Genomic DNA, 15027 nt, shown 5'->3' with positions numbered 1-15027 from the left:
TTATGAACATGTGTCAGGTCTCATGATGGCCGATAAACCCTCCTGTTCTCTGAAGTGACAACAAACCCATCACACCTTTGTAATTGAGATATTTTCCTGTTCTACATAAAGTTTTGCATTCACAATACTCACATTTTTGTTTATTTTATGCTTTCCAACACAGGATTTCTCTTAGTGACTAGAGACACAGTTTCATACAGGAAATATATATAGTTACATAGCATAACATAAATGTCATAGATTGATGTAAGGCTTACATGAAACATAAATATACGTAAATGTTTATTCACATTCAAACGCTCACATTTTGAGTAGCTCAAAGGACAACCTCAATGGAAAGGAGTTCATTACATGATGAAGGGGTTTCCTATTCAAAGCATCCAGCTATTAGAGCCAATAGGATCTAATACACAATTGAAACTGCACAGATGCATTCACAGTATCTCATTACTATGCAGATAGGAGAATTAATATACAAACACACAAAAGCCCACAGGGATATGTATTTGTATATTTAACATGTATGTTTGCATATTCCACACACAAATGCAAATAGTACAAACATTTGCACACACGCATGTACATGACAAACACACATTATGCAACGGGCTGGGACGGGGTGATGATTGTGCAGCAGTGTTTTTGTCCTCCACTGTGCAGCTGAAAGGCCTGACCACCGTAGCGCCTCCATCTTGGCTCTCAGACACATTCTTCCTCACAGAGAAAGAGGAACTGACTTTCCGTTGAATTGTTTCCTGGTGTCTTACAGACGGCAATACACATGAATGGTTCATAATGTGGCTACAGCTCACACAAATGTCCATCTTCCATTGTTATTAAAGAGTGCTGCAGTGCCATCTGAGTATGGAATCTATCTGAATAACAAAATTAAAAATCCTTTCACTGATCGATGAAGCCAGCAACGTCACGTATGAAAAGGACGTCAAATTTATAACGGATCAAATATGTGGTGGAGTTTCAAAGACATGGGCATATACCTGAAGTGCGTCTCCAAACAGCTGGTGTCTCTGTTGCTTTAATGTTGACCTTACTTTTTGGGGGTCCTCAAACTTGTGCAATATTTAATTACTAAAGTACCCCTTTAACACGTTCTCTCGGGCCTCGTTGGCTTCTATCCACGTAGACACTTTCCTGTGCGCTCTTTTATCCTATTAGTGTAAAATGTGATCTGGCATTCATCCTCGAAGAAGATTAACACTGACAGGCGTCTCTCCTCATTACAATGTGCACAATGTTTTACTCCGGAGACAAAGAAAGAAACATCTGCATTCAGTCATTTTATGCCTCCTGGTTGAACACGACAACGATGGAAAACAGCCGTTACTAATCACCCCTGTGTCGTTGCTCTTCAGCCCTCTCCTGCCCGATGCCATCAGTCCCAGAGAACTCCGTCATGAAGGGAAACAACTTCACCTATGGAAGCAAGGTGACTTTCAGGTATCATTTGCATCCCCTACAACACCGTGTTGTGATGATGACAGGAAGGAATATTACAAAAGAGGTGTCAACCTGTGTTGAGTGGAGTGTGCGCCTCACTCTGTTGTCCTTCTCCTCAGCTGTAAGCAGGGCTTCCTGCCTCCGATCCCTTATGAGTTCCAGTGTCTCACTAGTCTGAGGTGGAGCGGGACGCCACCTATCTGTCACCCAGTGACCTGCGGGGGCCCTCCCACTGTCGTGAACGCCAACTACAATCTCAACACGGACACTTACCAGTCCACTGTCACATACACCTGCTCTGAGGGATACAGGTACTGATACATTATTGTCATCCGCCTTGTTCTCCACTCACTATCCTTTCAGTTGATTTAGTAAATGCTGCTTCTATCCATCATTTAATTTGTTTTAAACAAGGGCTTCATGACACAGCTGAATTAGGAAAAGAATTGCTGTCGTAAAACAAAATACAACAGCCCAAAATACATTAAAATACACATGAAGTACTTATAGTAACTGCACCAAACCCCAGATGACTACATTTGCAGAATCAGTCATAAAACACCCCATTTCATCTGAAACAAGATATATATATATATATATATATATATATATATATATATATATATATAACTGTATAAATGTATATTTTTATACTGTATAGATGTGTCACTTGTCTTTATTTCACGTGTCAGATTCTATGAATCCCTGTGACCCTGTGATTCTAGTCGTGTGAGCGTGTAAATAAAGTAGTTGTGTTGCTGTGAAGGCCGCAGGGCTCCGGGGAAGTGGTTTGTGAAGCCACAGGCGAGTGGAGCCGGCCCGCCCCCCGCTGTGTGAACGTCCTGTGCAGCGAGCCGCCGGCCCTGAGAGACGCCGTGACCGTCGGAGAGAACTTTGAACTGGGAAACACGGTGCACTATGTCTGCAAAGAAGGGTAAATGTGGTTCTACTTTGTCAATGGAAAGTAAAATGTTATCCGGTTAAACTGAGCCGTGACTTTCTTTGCCCTCCACAGCTACACTCTAATTAACCCAGAGACCAGAGAATGTCTGCCAAGTGGCCAATGGAGTGACAGCTCTGCCCAGTGTGTCCCCCGCTCCTGTGGCCCCCCGCCGGCCATCGACCATGCCGAACCCTATGAGAGCCACCAGCTGTTTGGAGACACCGCTAACTACTACTGCACCGATGGATACACTGCCGGGAACAACTCCAAGATGGTGTGTAACGCTCAGGGTGTGTGGACGCCCCCCGGTGGCACGGAGGCCCCTCGCTGCATCGCGAACTTCTGCCTGCGTCCACCTGAACTACCACATGCCATTTTAGATTCAGTCAACAAACCTAAATATGCCAGCAACACTGAAGTGAGCTATAAATGTGAGGAGGGCTTCATGCTCAACACCACAGCCACACTGAGATGTCTGATGGGAGGAGCGTGGGAGCCTTCGCCGTACGATATCGGCTGTGTGCCGGTGAGGTGCTCCAAGCCCGAGAGCATCGATCGAGGATACGTGAGTGGGACGAACTATAGTTTTGGAGCTGTGGTGGCGTACAGCTGCGACAAAGGCTTCCTGATCCGAGGGGAGAAGAGGAGGACCTGCAAGGCCAACGGAGAGTGGGGAGGAGCTTTGCCGACCTGTGTACCTGTTTCCTGCTCTCCACCTCCTTTACTCAGGAATGGATACATCCAGGTTAGCCACATCCCGCTTTCAAACTCAAATAACTGTTTTCGAACTATTTTTCTTTATAATTACGACCACATTGCAGCTTTGTTTCCAGGAAACGTTTCAGACCTGTTCTAATAAGTCACCTTTTCTTTATGAGTGACTGTAAATATGTTTAATAATGTATCCCTGTTAATTCCCCTACAGGTCAGAGGTCGATTCACCTTCAACAGCAAGATGACATACGCCTGTAACGCAGGGTACCAACTGGTTGGGCATTCAGACCGAGTTTGCCAAGCCAACCGCCAGTGGTCCAACATCAACCCACCTACCTGTGTCCTTTTGACCTGTGACCCTCCTCCCAACATCGTCCATGGGCATTACAGGGGGTCTGATTTCCAGGTGGGCCGAAAAGTGCAGTATGTCTGTGATGAGGGTTACGACCTGACCGGGGATGCCACCTGGACCTGCCTGAAGTACGGAAGGTGGGATAAGTCGAGGCGTCCTCGCTGCTCACCGGTGCAGTGTCCAGAGCCGCCGCTGGAGGAGAACCACCTGGTCCTGAAGGGCCTGGACTATGAATCTGGAACCGTGGAATTGTCCTGCGAGGACGGCTACGTTCTGGAGGGGGCCCGGATCCTCCGCTGCACCCCATCCCAAGAGTGGAACGAGACCTTTCCGGTGTGCAAGCAGGTGTTTTGCGGCCCACTGCCTGAAGTGTCGTTCGGCGGGCCTTCCTCGTCCTCATCTCCGTTCCCTTTCAGCTCCGTGGTGAGCTACACGTGCATGGATGGCTTTACTTTAAGAAAAGAAGGCGCTGTATCGTGCCTGGCTAGCGGGCAGTGGAGCAGTCCTTACCCAGAGTGTATCCCTGTTGAATGCCCTCAGCCTGTGGAGATTTCGAATGGTATCGTTGATGTCCAAGGTCTGATGTACACCAGCAAGGCACTGTACAGCTGTAAGACCGGATATAATTTAGTGGGCAACTCCACCGTCCTCTGTGGAGAGACGGGACTCTGGATTGGAGGGGTGCCTTCCTGCCGCCCAATCGAATGCTCAATCCCGAAACAAACAGCCAATGGAAAAGTAGTTTATACAAAACTCCAGTTCGGTCACACTGCCACCTATTCCTGCCGTCGTGGTTATCGTCTTCAAGGCCCAGAGACTCTGAAGTGCCTGGCCAGTGGGGAGTGGGACATTAAGCCACCTGCTTGCGTGCAGATTTCCTGCACTCCGCCCCAACCCATTGAAAGTGGCTTCGTCGAGGGCCAGGATCACAGTTTCGGTGTCACCATTTTCTACAGCTGCTTTCCTGGCTTCCAGCTAGTAGGCCAGGACCATTTGACCTGTGAGGAGTTCGGCTGGTCTAGCGCCGTGCCCGTCTGCGTGCCCTCGGACTGCGGCTTGCCTCCTCACATTGACTTTGGGGAATATGTGAGGGTGACCGACGCTGCTGCCAAAGACACTGGAACATTAGCCTCGCCTACGGACTTGAGCTTCCTGCATGGGACGTTCATCGAGTACCGTTGCCACAAAGGCTACGACATCACAAGCCCCACTAGGTTAGTGTGTCAGGAGGACGGAGGCTGGAATGGGACCGCGCCGTCCTGTGTCCCCGCGGAGTGTGAAACACCACCCGGTCCAGAGCACGGCTGGGTGAATGTGACCGACACCTCCCTCGGCAGTACCGTCACGTATACTTGTGAGGACGGATATGAGCTGGAGGGGGAGCCTGTGAGGCAGTGTGTATCAGGACGACTGTGGACGAATAGCGCCCCGGTTTGTCGGCCCGTCTCCTGCGGCGACCCAGGCGCTGTCGCTAATGGCACAGCTCACAGCGGTGCTTTTGTGTATCCTGAGGTCTTGCGCTATGAGTGTAGTCCTGGATTTGTCTTGAAGGGTAGCGACACCATTGCCTGCCGGGCAGATAAGAAGTGGAATGGACAGAAGCCTTGGTGTGAGCCAGTATCTTGTGGTCCCCCCAAAGTCCCCAGTGATATTACTGTTCAAGGAGAGAAATACAGCTATAATAATGAGATAGAACTGAGCTGTCAGCCTGGTTTCCTGTTACAAGGGAAATCTATCAGTGTTTGTCAGGCTGATAGCACCTGGAGCCACGGGTCTCCCACCTGTGTACCTGCCCACTGTGGCAAACCCTCACCAATACCCAATGGGCATGTTTTGGGGTCAGAGTTCGGCTTCAACAGCAAGTTGAGCTATGAATGTGATGAGGGATACGCACTTAACGGAGATCCAACGCACATATGTCAGTCAGATGGACTTTGGGACAAACCTGCACCTCGCTGTGACATCATAAGTTGTGATCCGCCTGAGGACATCAGCCACGGCTTCCTGAACGGCTCCAGCTTCAACTACGATGACGTGGTGGAGTACGTCTGCTTCGATGGCTACGAGGTAGTCGGGGATCCCATCCTGCGGTGCTCGGCTGAAGGCTTCTGGGTGGGCGCGGTGCCCCAGTGTCGTCCCTGTGTCTGCGCGCTCCCAGTGCTGAAATTCGGGTTGGTTCTCGGTCGCGAACGCGCCTGCGGCGACCGAGTTCACTTCCAGTGTGGCGACGGCACCAAGCTGCTGGGTCCCTCTCAGGCGGTGTGCGAGAAGGGAGGGGTGTGGAGCCCCGGTGTGCCAGTGTGTGGCCGAGGGAGGTGCAGTGTCGCCCCGCCCACTGTCCCTCATGCTGTCCTGCAGGGCGCCAGCACCACCTTCACAGACACGGTTATATACAGGTGTCGGCCCGGCTATCAGCCAAAGGGGTATCCAAACCTCTCCTGTGGAAGAGACAGCAGGTGGGGGGAACCCAGAATCAGCTGTGAGCCTATGATCTGTGGGAAACCTCCGATTGTAGCCCACGCTCAGGTGATCGGAGACGCCTTCACCTTCCCAAACCAGATCAAATACAGGTAAATATTGCCATTCTTACGGTCATTAGTGTTAAAACCTTATTTTTCTGCCGTTTCTGAAGTCCAGTAGCACCAGTAGGTTTGTGGTATCAGATGAAGCTTTAGTCCACTTACACTCCCGCGTGTGTCCCCTCTTCTCTCGCTCTCCAGGTGTGAGGATGGCTATAATTTAGCGACACAGACCAGCTCTCTTTCCTGCCAGAGTGACGGCACCTGGTCCAAACACAGCGTTCGGTGCAGCCCGACCCCCTGCCTGCTCCCCGCCAACTTCTCCAGCCCCAATCTGGTAATCACCGGGAAGGAGCTCACCCCTGTGAAGGGAACCATCACCCTCTCCTGCCCTCCTGGTCTCCACCTGCAGGGGTCGGCCATAGCGGAGTGTCAGGTAAGAGAGTTGTTGGTCAATTATTAGTCCACGTTTCTTCAAATCTTGATATTGTTTGTGGCCTTCTGGTTGAATGACTCTTAACAGGATGTTCTTGGTCACTTTATATGCATGCAAATACATATTTGTGACCTTCTTTTTCAAATATCTCTTTTTTTGACAAATAGAGACTATAAAGACAAAATTGTGATCGAAATAATTAGCCATTATATAGGGTTACACATCTCTCCTTGTTTTTATAATTAAACATGTCAATTAGAAACCATGAATAATGTAGTACTCTCTGTTGTGTTGTGCCGTCAGCTGGGCGGAGGCTGGGCTCCGAGCATCTCCTCGGTTTCCTGCAAGGTGGTGGTTTGTGAGAAACCGCCTCCTCTTCTTCACGGTGTCGCCCAGGGGGGCAGCTCTAACTATGGAGACTTTGTCATGTACTCGTGCCTCCCGGGCTTCGACATGAAGGTACGAGTTTCCTTTGGTAGAGTTTTAGTCGTTCAGCAGCTGAGATTAGAAAACATTTGTGAATTACCTCAAAACAAACACGGAGAAAAGAACAAAAACAATAATACTGAAAATAAATCCCAGCTGATAATAGTGAACATCCTTGCTTTGCTGGTGACTGAGTATCTATTTAAACATATCTTTAACTCCCAGTAGATGCGATTTGTGTAAGTGAGTGCCTTCAACTCTCCCTTTAAATACAACAGAGGGCTTCCTCTCCTTTTCCTGCACTGTGCTTTTAAATGGCGGACCATCAGATTACAGAAAGTAACAATAGCAGTGTAGGTAACAGAGCAAACAGAAGGAGCTGAGTCACTCTGTTCCTGGTACACTGATATGCAGCCCTGCAATGCGAATATTCGCCACAATATGCATCTTTTATTACACAAAGAGGACAAACTGCTGACTGTTGTAGCAGTTAGACGGTTTTGTTGAAATAAAAAGGTTAATTGTTTCAGTTCATTGAGAAAAAAAATCAATATCATGGATCTTACATCCTTTTTATATCCTTATTTCCTGCTATTTCTGCGCATCAATATTTCTAGACTTTGCCGTGTTTATGTTGACACTTTGGTTTTCTTATCTCAGGGAGACTCTATCCAGACCTGCCAGGGAGACAGGACATGGAGTGGCACCCAGCCCGTGTGTGTCGGTAGGTTTGGTTATGTCGGACCAGGGCATGTCGTTAAAGAATGTCAAACATTTTTATACCATTTTGACAGGATAAACTTGAATTAATTCTGGTCCCTTTCTATTTGCCATGTCACAGTGAGCCAGTATCCACAATACAAGGGCCGTGCCCTACGGAAATACAATAGGGCCATAAATATGTTATTTATTAGCCAAAATGGTGAAAAGGGATATTGTTGTAATGTCTCATCAGTAAAGCTGGAACACACACAGTAAGAGTATTAAAACTTACCAATATTGTCTCCTGAATAGTTTTGTTGCAACCTTTATTTAATTCACATTGATTGTAATTTATTTGTAATTTGTATATTATCTGGGATTCAGTTTATCTGTTAATATTCTATATATATATATGTTTATTTATTTAGTACTTTTTATGTTCTTTCTTGTCTTTTTGGGTAATAATTTGCTTTCCCAATATACATTAATTAATAATAATAATAATGCATTTAATTTATATAGCGCTTTTCATAATACTCAAAGACACTTCACATAATTAAAACATCCTAAAAGCTAAAAATAAATAAATAAGAATAGCTAAAATACAGGTAAAACAAATAAATAGGGACTTTGAGTTGCTCGGACCCTGATAAGAAAACAATTATCTTGTTATCTGTTATTATGTACACATATTACATTATTTGCTAAGATTTAGGTTGTTGTTGTCATTTTTCTTGCGTAAACAAGAGAAAAGTAAGATCTAAACCTGTTTGACAGGACGCCCCATGTTGTGCAACCTGTTGTATTACACTGTACAAACGCACCCACACACACACTTGTAATTATGTATAACAACACATATGCTCAGCATGTATTTGCTCGTCTATTGTCTCCTCAGCACAATCCTGTGGGGCTCCTCCCACGGTGCAACATGCACAGGTGCACACAACAGGAGAGACTTACCTAAACAATGCCAGTTACATATGTAATGCCGGCCTGCAGCTGGTCGGCCCCAAAGCTCTCATCTGTCTAGCCAACGGCACGTGGAGCCTGCCGGCACCAACATGTGAAGGTACGGATGAACGGCCCGCAAGCCTTTCATTAAAAAGTATATTTGTTGGCTCTCCTTTCTGAATCGGGATTTGAAACCTCCATCATTTGCTCTCATTTTAGTGGTCAAAGGCTGCGACGGCCCGAAACAGATGCAGTACGGCAAATTACAAGAGCACAACCTGAACGCGGGGCACGCTGTGGAGTTCCAGTGTGATAAAGGCTACAACCTGGTGGGGGATTCCCTTGTGGTGTGTATGGGGGGCAACACCTGGAGCTCCAGCTTCCCCACCTGCCAACGTGAGAAACACAAACCACTGACACACGCATGCAGAACACAGGAGGCGTTTAACTTTAAAAGGACTTAATTAGTATTTTAGACTTCCTGTTACCTTTGACTTCCTTCTTTACAGCTTGTCAACACATCCACTGTTGTAACGATTATTGCGTTTTCAAAAGACAAAGGAAGTGTGTGCAACACACACACACACACAGAGTTTCATTATTTGTTTCACAACATGGCTCGTTGCAAAGACACCGATGAGCCTGTTCCTCCATATAGCTTCTGACCCGTTTGAGTGAGAAAGGAAGTTTCTTATAAAACAACTGAATGAACAACTCATTCAAATAGAACTGAACATACAAATATTGCGTCAGCACATAAAACATTTGACACCACAGAAATAGAAACCCTCAGAGCAAATAGTGTCACGTTGAATACGGTGTTTGTGAGTTAAATCTCTGGTATATTTTTAACTTTCTAGTCTTCCTACCACTCAAAAGTTTACATTAAAAGATGTTTTCAGTGTTTATCTGATGATTTACATAAACCGAGGAAAAGAATACCACCGAGTGTTCAGACGTATCCCCTCCACCCCCTAAACTTCCATATACTTGTATAATTTCAAACTGTCTCACATCTATAGCCAGTACCCTGGCGTGATGTCAGCCATATTAGCGATTTAAATAGTGTGTCAACTCGATGAAGACATCTATTAATTAATAATCCCACATTTCTGTTCTTTACAGCTAAGTCTTGCCCGACTCCTCCCGGCTGGAGGGCGGCCAGCAGTAGATATGGGTCCCAGCAGGTGTTTCCTGTTGGCCAGTCTGTCCGTGTTACTTGTCCCAAAGGTCAGCAGGTCAAAGGCAGCGGCACCATCACCTGCAGGGCCGACCAGACCTGGAGCCCCATCAGCTCCGTGTGTGAAAGTAGGTATTTTTATCCTCTTTGATGAAGCTTCACTTGTTGATTCATAGCCACAAATATACAATATACACTTTTATTTAAATGTAATCACATAAGCCATCAATAATGAAGGACCAATAAAGACAAATGTATATCAGTAGTGGTTTTCAGGTGAATATAATTTGCAGTACGTTTGGTAATTGTTTTGTTTGTTTACATTTATTTAAATGTGGGTTTATTTTTATTTATGGTTAATGTTATGATTTATAGTTAATACAATTCCTTTATTTGCAGTAAGGTTGACTGCTCAAAACTATCTTTGACTTTATTGTGCAGCATTTTTCAATTTGATTCTTTTAATTCTGAAATATCACGTTTGGCCTAAATAATGTATAGTTTTTTTTGCTTTTTCTTGCTCAGTTTGAGGGAAATCAATCAAGTCAATATGTGAATGTGTCCTCAACCTAGCAAAAAATGGCCTAATTCAGGAGTTAATGGGGTATAAATTTGACGTTTCACACCATCCTTCGTGCTCCACTCGTCTGGTTTCTAACTCTTCTTCTCTCCACTTGCGCTGTTGGCTCCAATCTGCCTGAAGCTGACGTTTCCTTTCTATTGGCCGTCTGTCTCTCACTCAGCTTTCATCAAAACAAACTGCATCAAACACTGTGTTGGTTTACTGGATCCTGGACTAATTGCCGCTTCTATGGCAACCTTTGTCACATAATCCTCTGATCTTTCTTGCATGCAGTTGTCTCTGAATATGCAACACAATTATGCTCACGTTGCTATGGCTCATTGTTTGTATTTGCATGTTTTTTTAATCTCTTATATGCATGTTCTCTCTCTTTTTGTCTCTAAGAGGTACCGATTGTCAAGCCACACAACAAGTGTTTAGCAATATTTGGGATATGTCGCATGAATGAGGGATACAGGGAACACGTGATTTCATCCAATGGACACGGATTGCTTCCTCTGCAGTGCACACTTTCATATTCAGTATGTTTTCAATGCTACAGAAGGGGTAGACAAAATAACAGGAACACCTTACAATACAATATAGTCCCACAAACACACAGATTCCTGGAATCTCATATTACACTTTTTTTTTTGTCAACACCACAAGACGGTTTTTTTAACGTAATTTTTTAGGTTACTTCCCTGTATGATTGAAAAGAAAATCTCCTGTTAGTCCAAAAAGCCACTCCCTGAGTTGCAGCCACACGAGTCAGATACTTTAAAGTGACGTGGGGGATAATCACGACAACAGGAACGTGTTTTTCAGAAAAGAGAAACAATCGGAGGCCTCTGTTTTTATTAACCCCCAAAATAAGATTAGCGTAAGAAGCTGCTGCTGTTCTGGACTGTAAGGTGTTTCTATTATTGTGTCCACTCCCTGTGGACAATGTTCCCCTCTGCTCGAACAGAAGATCGATTTACCCATCAACTTCTCAGGCCACTCGGTAAAGTAGCAGCACGTTCAGGAACACGTGTAGTGAGTAACTCGTGGGTCGTTCCATCTGGTACAGGGGTGTCCTGTGGCCCCCCCCTCCACGTGGCCAATGGGGTGGTGCGGGGCGCGGTGTTCCAGTTTGGGGACGTGGCGGTGTACTCGTGTTTTGGCGGCTACGCCATGGAGGGCGTCGGAAGGAGCAGGTGTCTGGAGAACGGCACCTGGACGCCGCCTCCCACATGCAGAGGTAGAGAGAAGAAAAAAAACAACCCTCTGTGTTTGACAGAAGGGACGCTCTCCTTTCTCAGGACACTTCCTGCTTCCTCTGACTGTCCCTCTCGCAGCATGACCTCATCCGCTGTTCAACCCTTCTCTGGACTGCTGCTCATACCCAACAGATAACCATCTCCCCGGATGGTATTACCGTCTCTGTGCCTGCTCTCTCTGTCCTCTCATGCCGACTCCTACTGGTTTCACACCAGCTGCACGTGTACGGTATGTGGAAGTAGGGGAAGTAGCCAAGAAATCCCACCACGGGTTCTTTGAGCCTTTTCCTCATTACCAGTTAAGGTCGGGGTTCAAGTGGTCATCCTAAAAAGGCAGCTTCACCAGAGGACCTCTTCCCTCTGGCTGCACCATGACGGATGCCTCTTCCTGTGCACTCATTTATGAATAATTCATAAGCTCTGGATCCAGCCCCATTCAAAGAAGAAGCAACCCTTGTTATGATAGCGCTGCTAAAAGGTGTTCTTGTTCTTAAAGGGATGCGTCTCAGGGGGCTGTTGGATTGCCTGTTGGTGCATTTTCTTTTCCCCGTGGATACAAATATACAAGGTGACATCATGTCAAGATATTTCTAGCATCGACAGTAGTTTTTTTTTCTTCTCAGCTATACATTATACATTCGGTTTATGGCCTTCCGGATCAACGTGGAAGAGCTTCCTTTGAGACTTTTTAAAATACCATCTGTCTTACAATGAGCTCAGTTGATATGAACACAGTGCAGGTTTTAGATGTAAACAGGAAACAGTGACCTGAAGCTGACCTCTCTGTGGTGAATACATAATAAGTTGACTCTCCCTCTGGCCATCGTCATTGATGACAATCACAGATAAACGTGGGGATTGGGTGAATCGTAGAAAACAAACATCACTGACTGACAGTTTACAGAAGTGCAGGTAACAAATCGGAGCTCCACATTCTGTGAGCTTCTTCCCTTCGCTGCACATTTTCCAGGGAAAAACGAAGGCTGGATCCAGGCAACAGCTGTTGAGTTTCTGCATGTTCCCGTCTGCATGTACACACACACGCACACACACGCACATGCACATTCAGGGGGTTGCTGTTGATGTCTTTGATAAGTTTGCGCCGAGGAAGTTCGCTTTGGTGCATGAAGTTGTCGTTGTTGAAACTGTTGTTCTCTCTTATTTTGCTGTAAGGGGTTGAATATTGAAGATTGTCTACCGTATGTGAAGTATACAAATGTGTCTTTCTACATATAGAATATGCGCTTTGTGTATGTGTGTGTGTGTGTGTGTGTGTGTGCATTAATTTGACATGCCTTTGTGTGTGTGTCTGTCCTCAGCAGTGTGTTGGTTGCGCTGCCAGAACGGAGGTGTGTGTCAGCGGCCCAACACTTGCTCCTGCCCCGAGGGCTGGATGGGCCGGCTTTGTGAGGAGCGTGAGTGTCCTTAAGTTACATCTCAGTCCAACACTCCGCTCGCTCAGCAGGTTTTAATAGACCCGAGTGTCATAAAGGAGGAAATGGCTGCTTTCAGGCACGGGGAGAGTTATTCTCATTCGTTCTCTACGTCGGACAGTTCATGGACATTTTGTCTCACTCGACACGGAAACTAGAGGAGCAATAATCACAAATCGATCGGATATAAATAAATAATTCAAAAAAAAGATAGACGATACAGAAAATGGGAAACATCTTTTAAATGTAAGCCTTTTTAAACGCTGACGACGTTGGGGGTCCTCTGACTCCTTTCGCCAAGCAGCCGTCAGCTCGTTTAGTTTAGTGAAACGGCTTTATAGACAGTTTGTCAGTCAATTAATTAAGAGAATGTTAATTACCGGTATTTCTTTCTTTTATATAAAGAAATTGACTAAAAAGTAATTTGCAGAACAGTCTTTTATTTTGAGGATTTGCCGGTTTTCCTTGTTTTATTTTGGTAAAGTAAGTTGAAAACCTTTCCTAGCTGACTTTAAAGAACAGCGACTACGGTGACTTTGCTCCTTTACCGTCTACTTGAGAACATCCTTCCCTCGAGACCTTCAATTTCAAAATGCTCCCAAATGTGTTTGCTTTCTACCAAGAGAGAGGAAGGCCGCTGACCTCACACGAGACTCCTCTCTCCTCTGTACTAACAGCCATCTGCATCCTGCCGTGCCTGAACGGAGGCCGCTGCGTGGCGCCCTACCAGTGCCAGTGTCCCACCGGGTGGAGCGGCACGCGCTGTCACAGCGGTGAGTTCACGGGTTCCCACGCCGAGGCTGGAATGTGAACGCCTCACGTCCGATGGCACAGCGACGGAGAGCCCTCACATGGTCATGTCGTTATTAAACTCAGGAGTGTGACATCATAGTTGTATTTTCTCACCTCGTGCATTTGATTACTATGTATTACTTAGAACTGAGTAATGCATAAATAGGTACATAACAATTGTGAGTAAATAATACTGTATCAACTTCATCTTTGAATGATCAGCTGGAAGAAGTGTTTCTAGTCTTCTATGCTTTTTTTAAAATTGGAATTTCCCATTTAATTTGTATTAATTTACATTTACTTATTTTGTACAGACAAATATGTCATTCAAACTACCAATAATATCCATCTCAATAGTTTTGTGTGGTCATTTGTGATGGAGGTGGGGCACCAAGGAGACAGCAAATGATCACGTCACCGACTGTCACGGCAGGTTTTGTGCTCTTAAAGCACTCCTTTAAATAAACACAGCATGTCATGAGAGCAGAAACTCGTCGTCACGGTTACGATGATTGTGCCGTTTTTATGTCCACAGCTGTGTGTTCATCCCCTTGCCTGAACGGAGGCCGGTGCATCCGGCCGAACCGATGTCACTGCAGTCCAGGGTGGAGCGGACACGACTGCTCCAGGTGATTAGAGACCGGCGAGACTACGTTCTTCAAATGTGGAAACTCAGGAGCCCAAAAGCACACCTGCACCTTATATTTACAGCTATATTCATGTATACATGCAAATTATAAAACAGGTTTCCTTTTGAAGTATATCCAGACGGTAATTACAAGGCACTGAACCGAAAAGCATGCAAGAGACGGAACAATTAAAGGGGAGCGTGATGACTCTTAACCCGGATAGATACTAGTGTGCATGTTAGGTCTCTGGGCAGTGAGGAGTCATTTGAGAATGTAAAAACCAGCCATCTCAAATATTCATATTAAATATAAAACATAACTTGTGGGTTTTTTTTAAACTCATTTCGTCTCTTTGCAGGAAAAGAAAACCAGGATATTATCACTTCTGAAGGCTCCGTGTGAATCGTCTCATGAAGGGATTGTTGTACAGTTAAGTGGCACTTGTAAACCGGTCGTTCTCATCTCCGCAAAAGGCAAAGCAAGAACCATTTTGTAAAATAAAGCTGTATTTTTTCATAGAGACTCAACAGTATTAAACATATGCTGCTATATACTTGTACGATGTGTAAAAACTATTGATGTGATTGTCCCAATGTATATGTGTAAACTATTCTCACATTTTTATTAAAGCATAAAATACCATTGGCTGCGCTTTCTTTGACCTC

The 15027-nt window shown here is 45.5% G+C and overlaps 1 protein-coding gene and 1 long non-coding RNA gene across 3 annotated transcripts in view; one reads left to right on the top strand and one right to left on the bottom strand.

The window, feature by feature from the left end:
• Positions 1-14998, top strand: part of svep1 (sushi, von Willebrand factor type A, EGF and pentraxin domain containing 1) — a 67129-nt gene extending 52131 nt beyond the window's left edge. Inside the window, exons 34-49 of the mRNA XM_034556694.1 lie at positions 1374-1458; positions 1578-1769; positions 2225-2392; positions 2474-3146; positions 3327-6037; positions 6188-6422; positions 6726-6881; positions 7509-7572; positions 8449-8622; positions 8724-8900; positions 9630-9812; positions 11319-11489; positions 12828-12923; positions 13619-13714; positions 14269-14362; positions 14721-14998. Of these exons, the coding sequence (XP_034412585.1) occupies positions 1374-1458; positions 1578-1769; positions 2225-2392; positions 2474-3146; positions 3327-6037; positions 6188-6422; positions 6726-6881; positions 7509-7572; positions 8449-8622; positions 8724-8900; positions 9630-9812; positions 11319-11489; positions 12828-12923; positions 13619-13714; positions 14269-14362; positions 14721-14751 (5306 nt within the window). The 3' untranslated portion in view covers positions 14752-14998. The remainder of the gene's footprint in view (positions 1-1373; positions 1459-1577; positions 1770-2224; positions 2393-2473; positions 3147-3326; positions 6038-6187; positions 6423-6725; positions 6882-7508; positions 7573-8448; positions 8623-8723; positions 8901-9629; positions 9813-11318; positions 11490-12827; positions 12924-13618; positions 13715-14268; positions 14363-14720) is intronic.
• Positions 212-9023, bottom strand: LOC117747459. Of its 2 annotated transcripts, none has more exons than XR_004611397.1 (5): positions 8993-9023; positions 8514-8892; positions 6703-6920; positions 1531-6392; positions 212-1434 (listed from the first exon to the last, which is right to left on the bottom strand). It is a non-coding gene; the product is annotated as an uncharacterized LOC117747459 (long non-coding RNA). The 2 variants fall into 2 exon arrangements; XR_004611396.1 differs by lacking the exon at positions 8993-9023 and having other exon boundaries at positions 1531-5905; positions 6152-6392; positions 8514-8627.
• Positions 14999-15027: the final 29 nt, after the last annotated feature.

This window comes from Cyclopterus lumpus, chromosome 18, assembly GCF_009769545.1.
Source record: "Cyclopterus lumpus isolate fCycLum1 chromosome 18, fCycLum1.pri, whole genome shotgun sequence".
In the NCBI taxonomy this organism is placed as follows: domain Eukaryota; kingdom Metazoa; phylum Chordata; class Actinopteri; order Perciformes; family Cyclopteridae; genus Cyclopterus; species Cyclopterus lumpus.
This window is presented reverse-complemented; position numbering and strand designations above follow the sequence as displayed.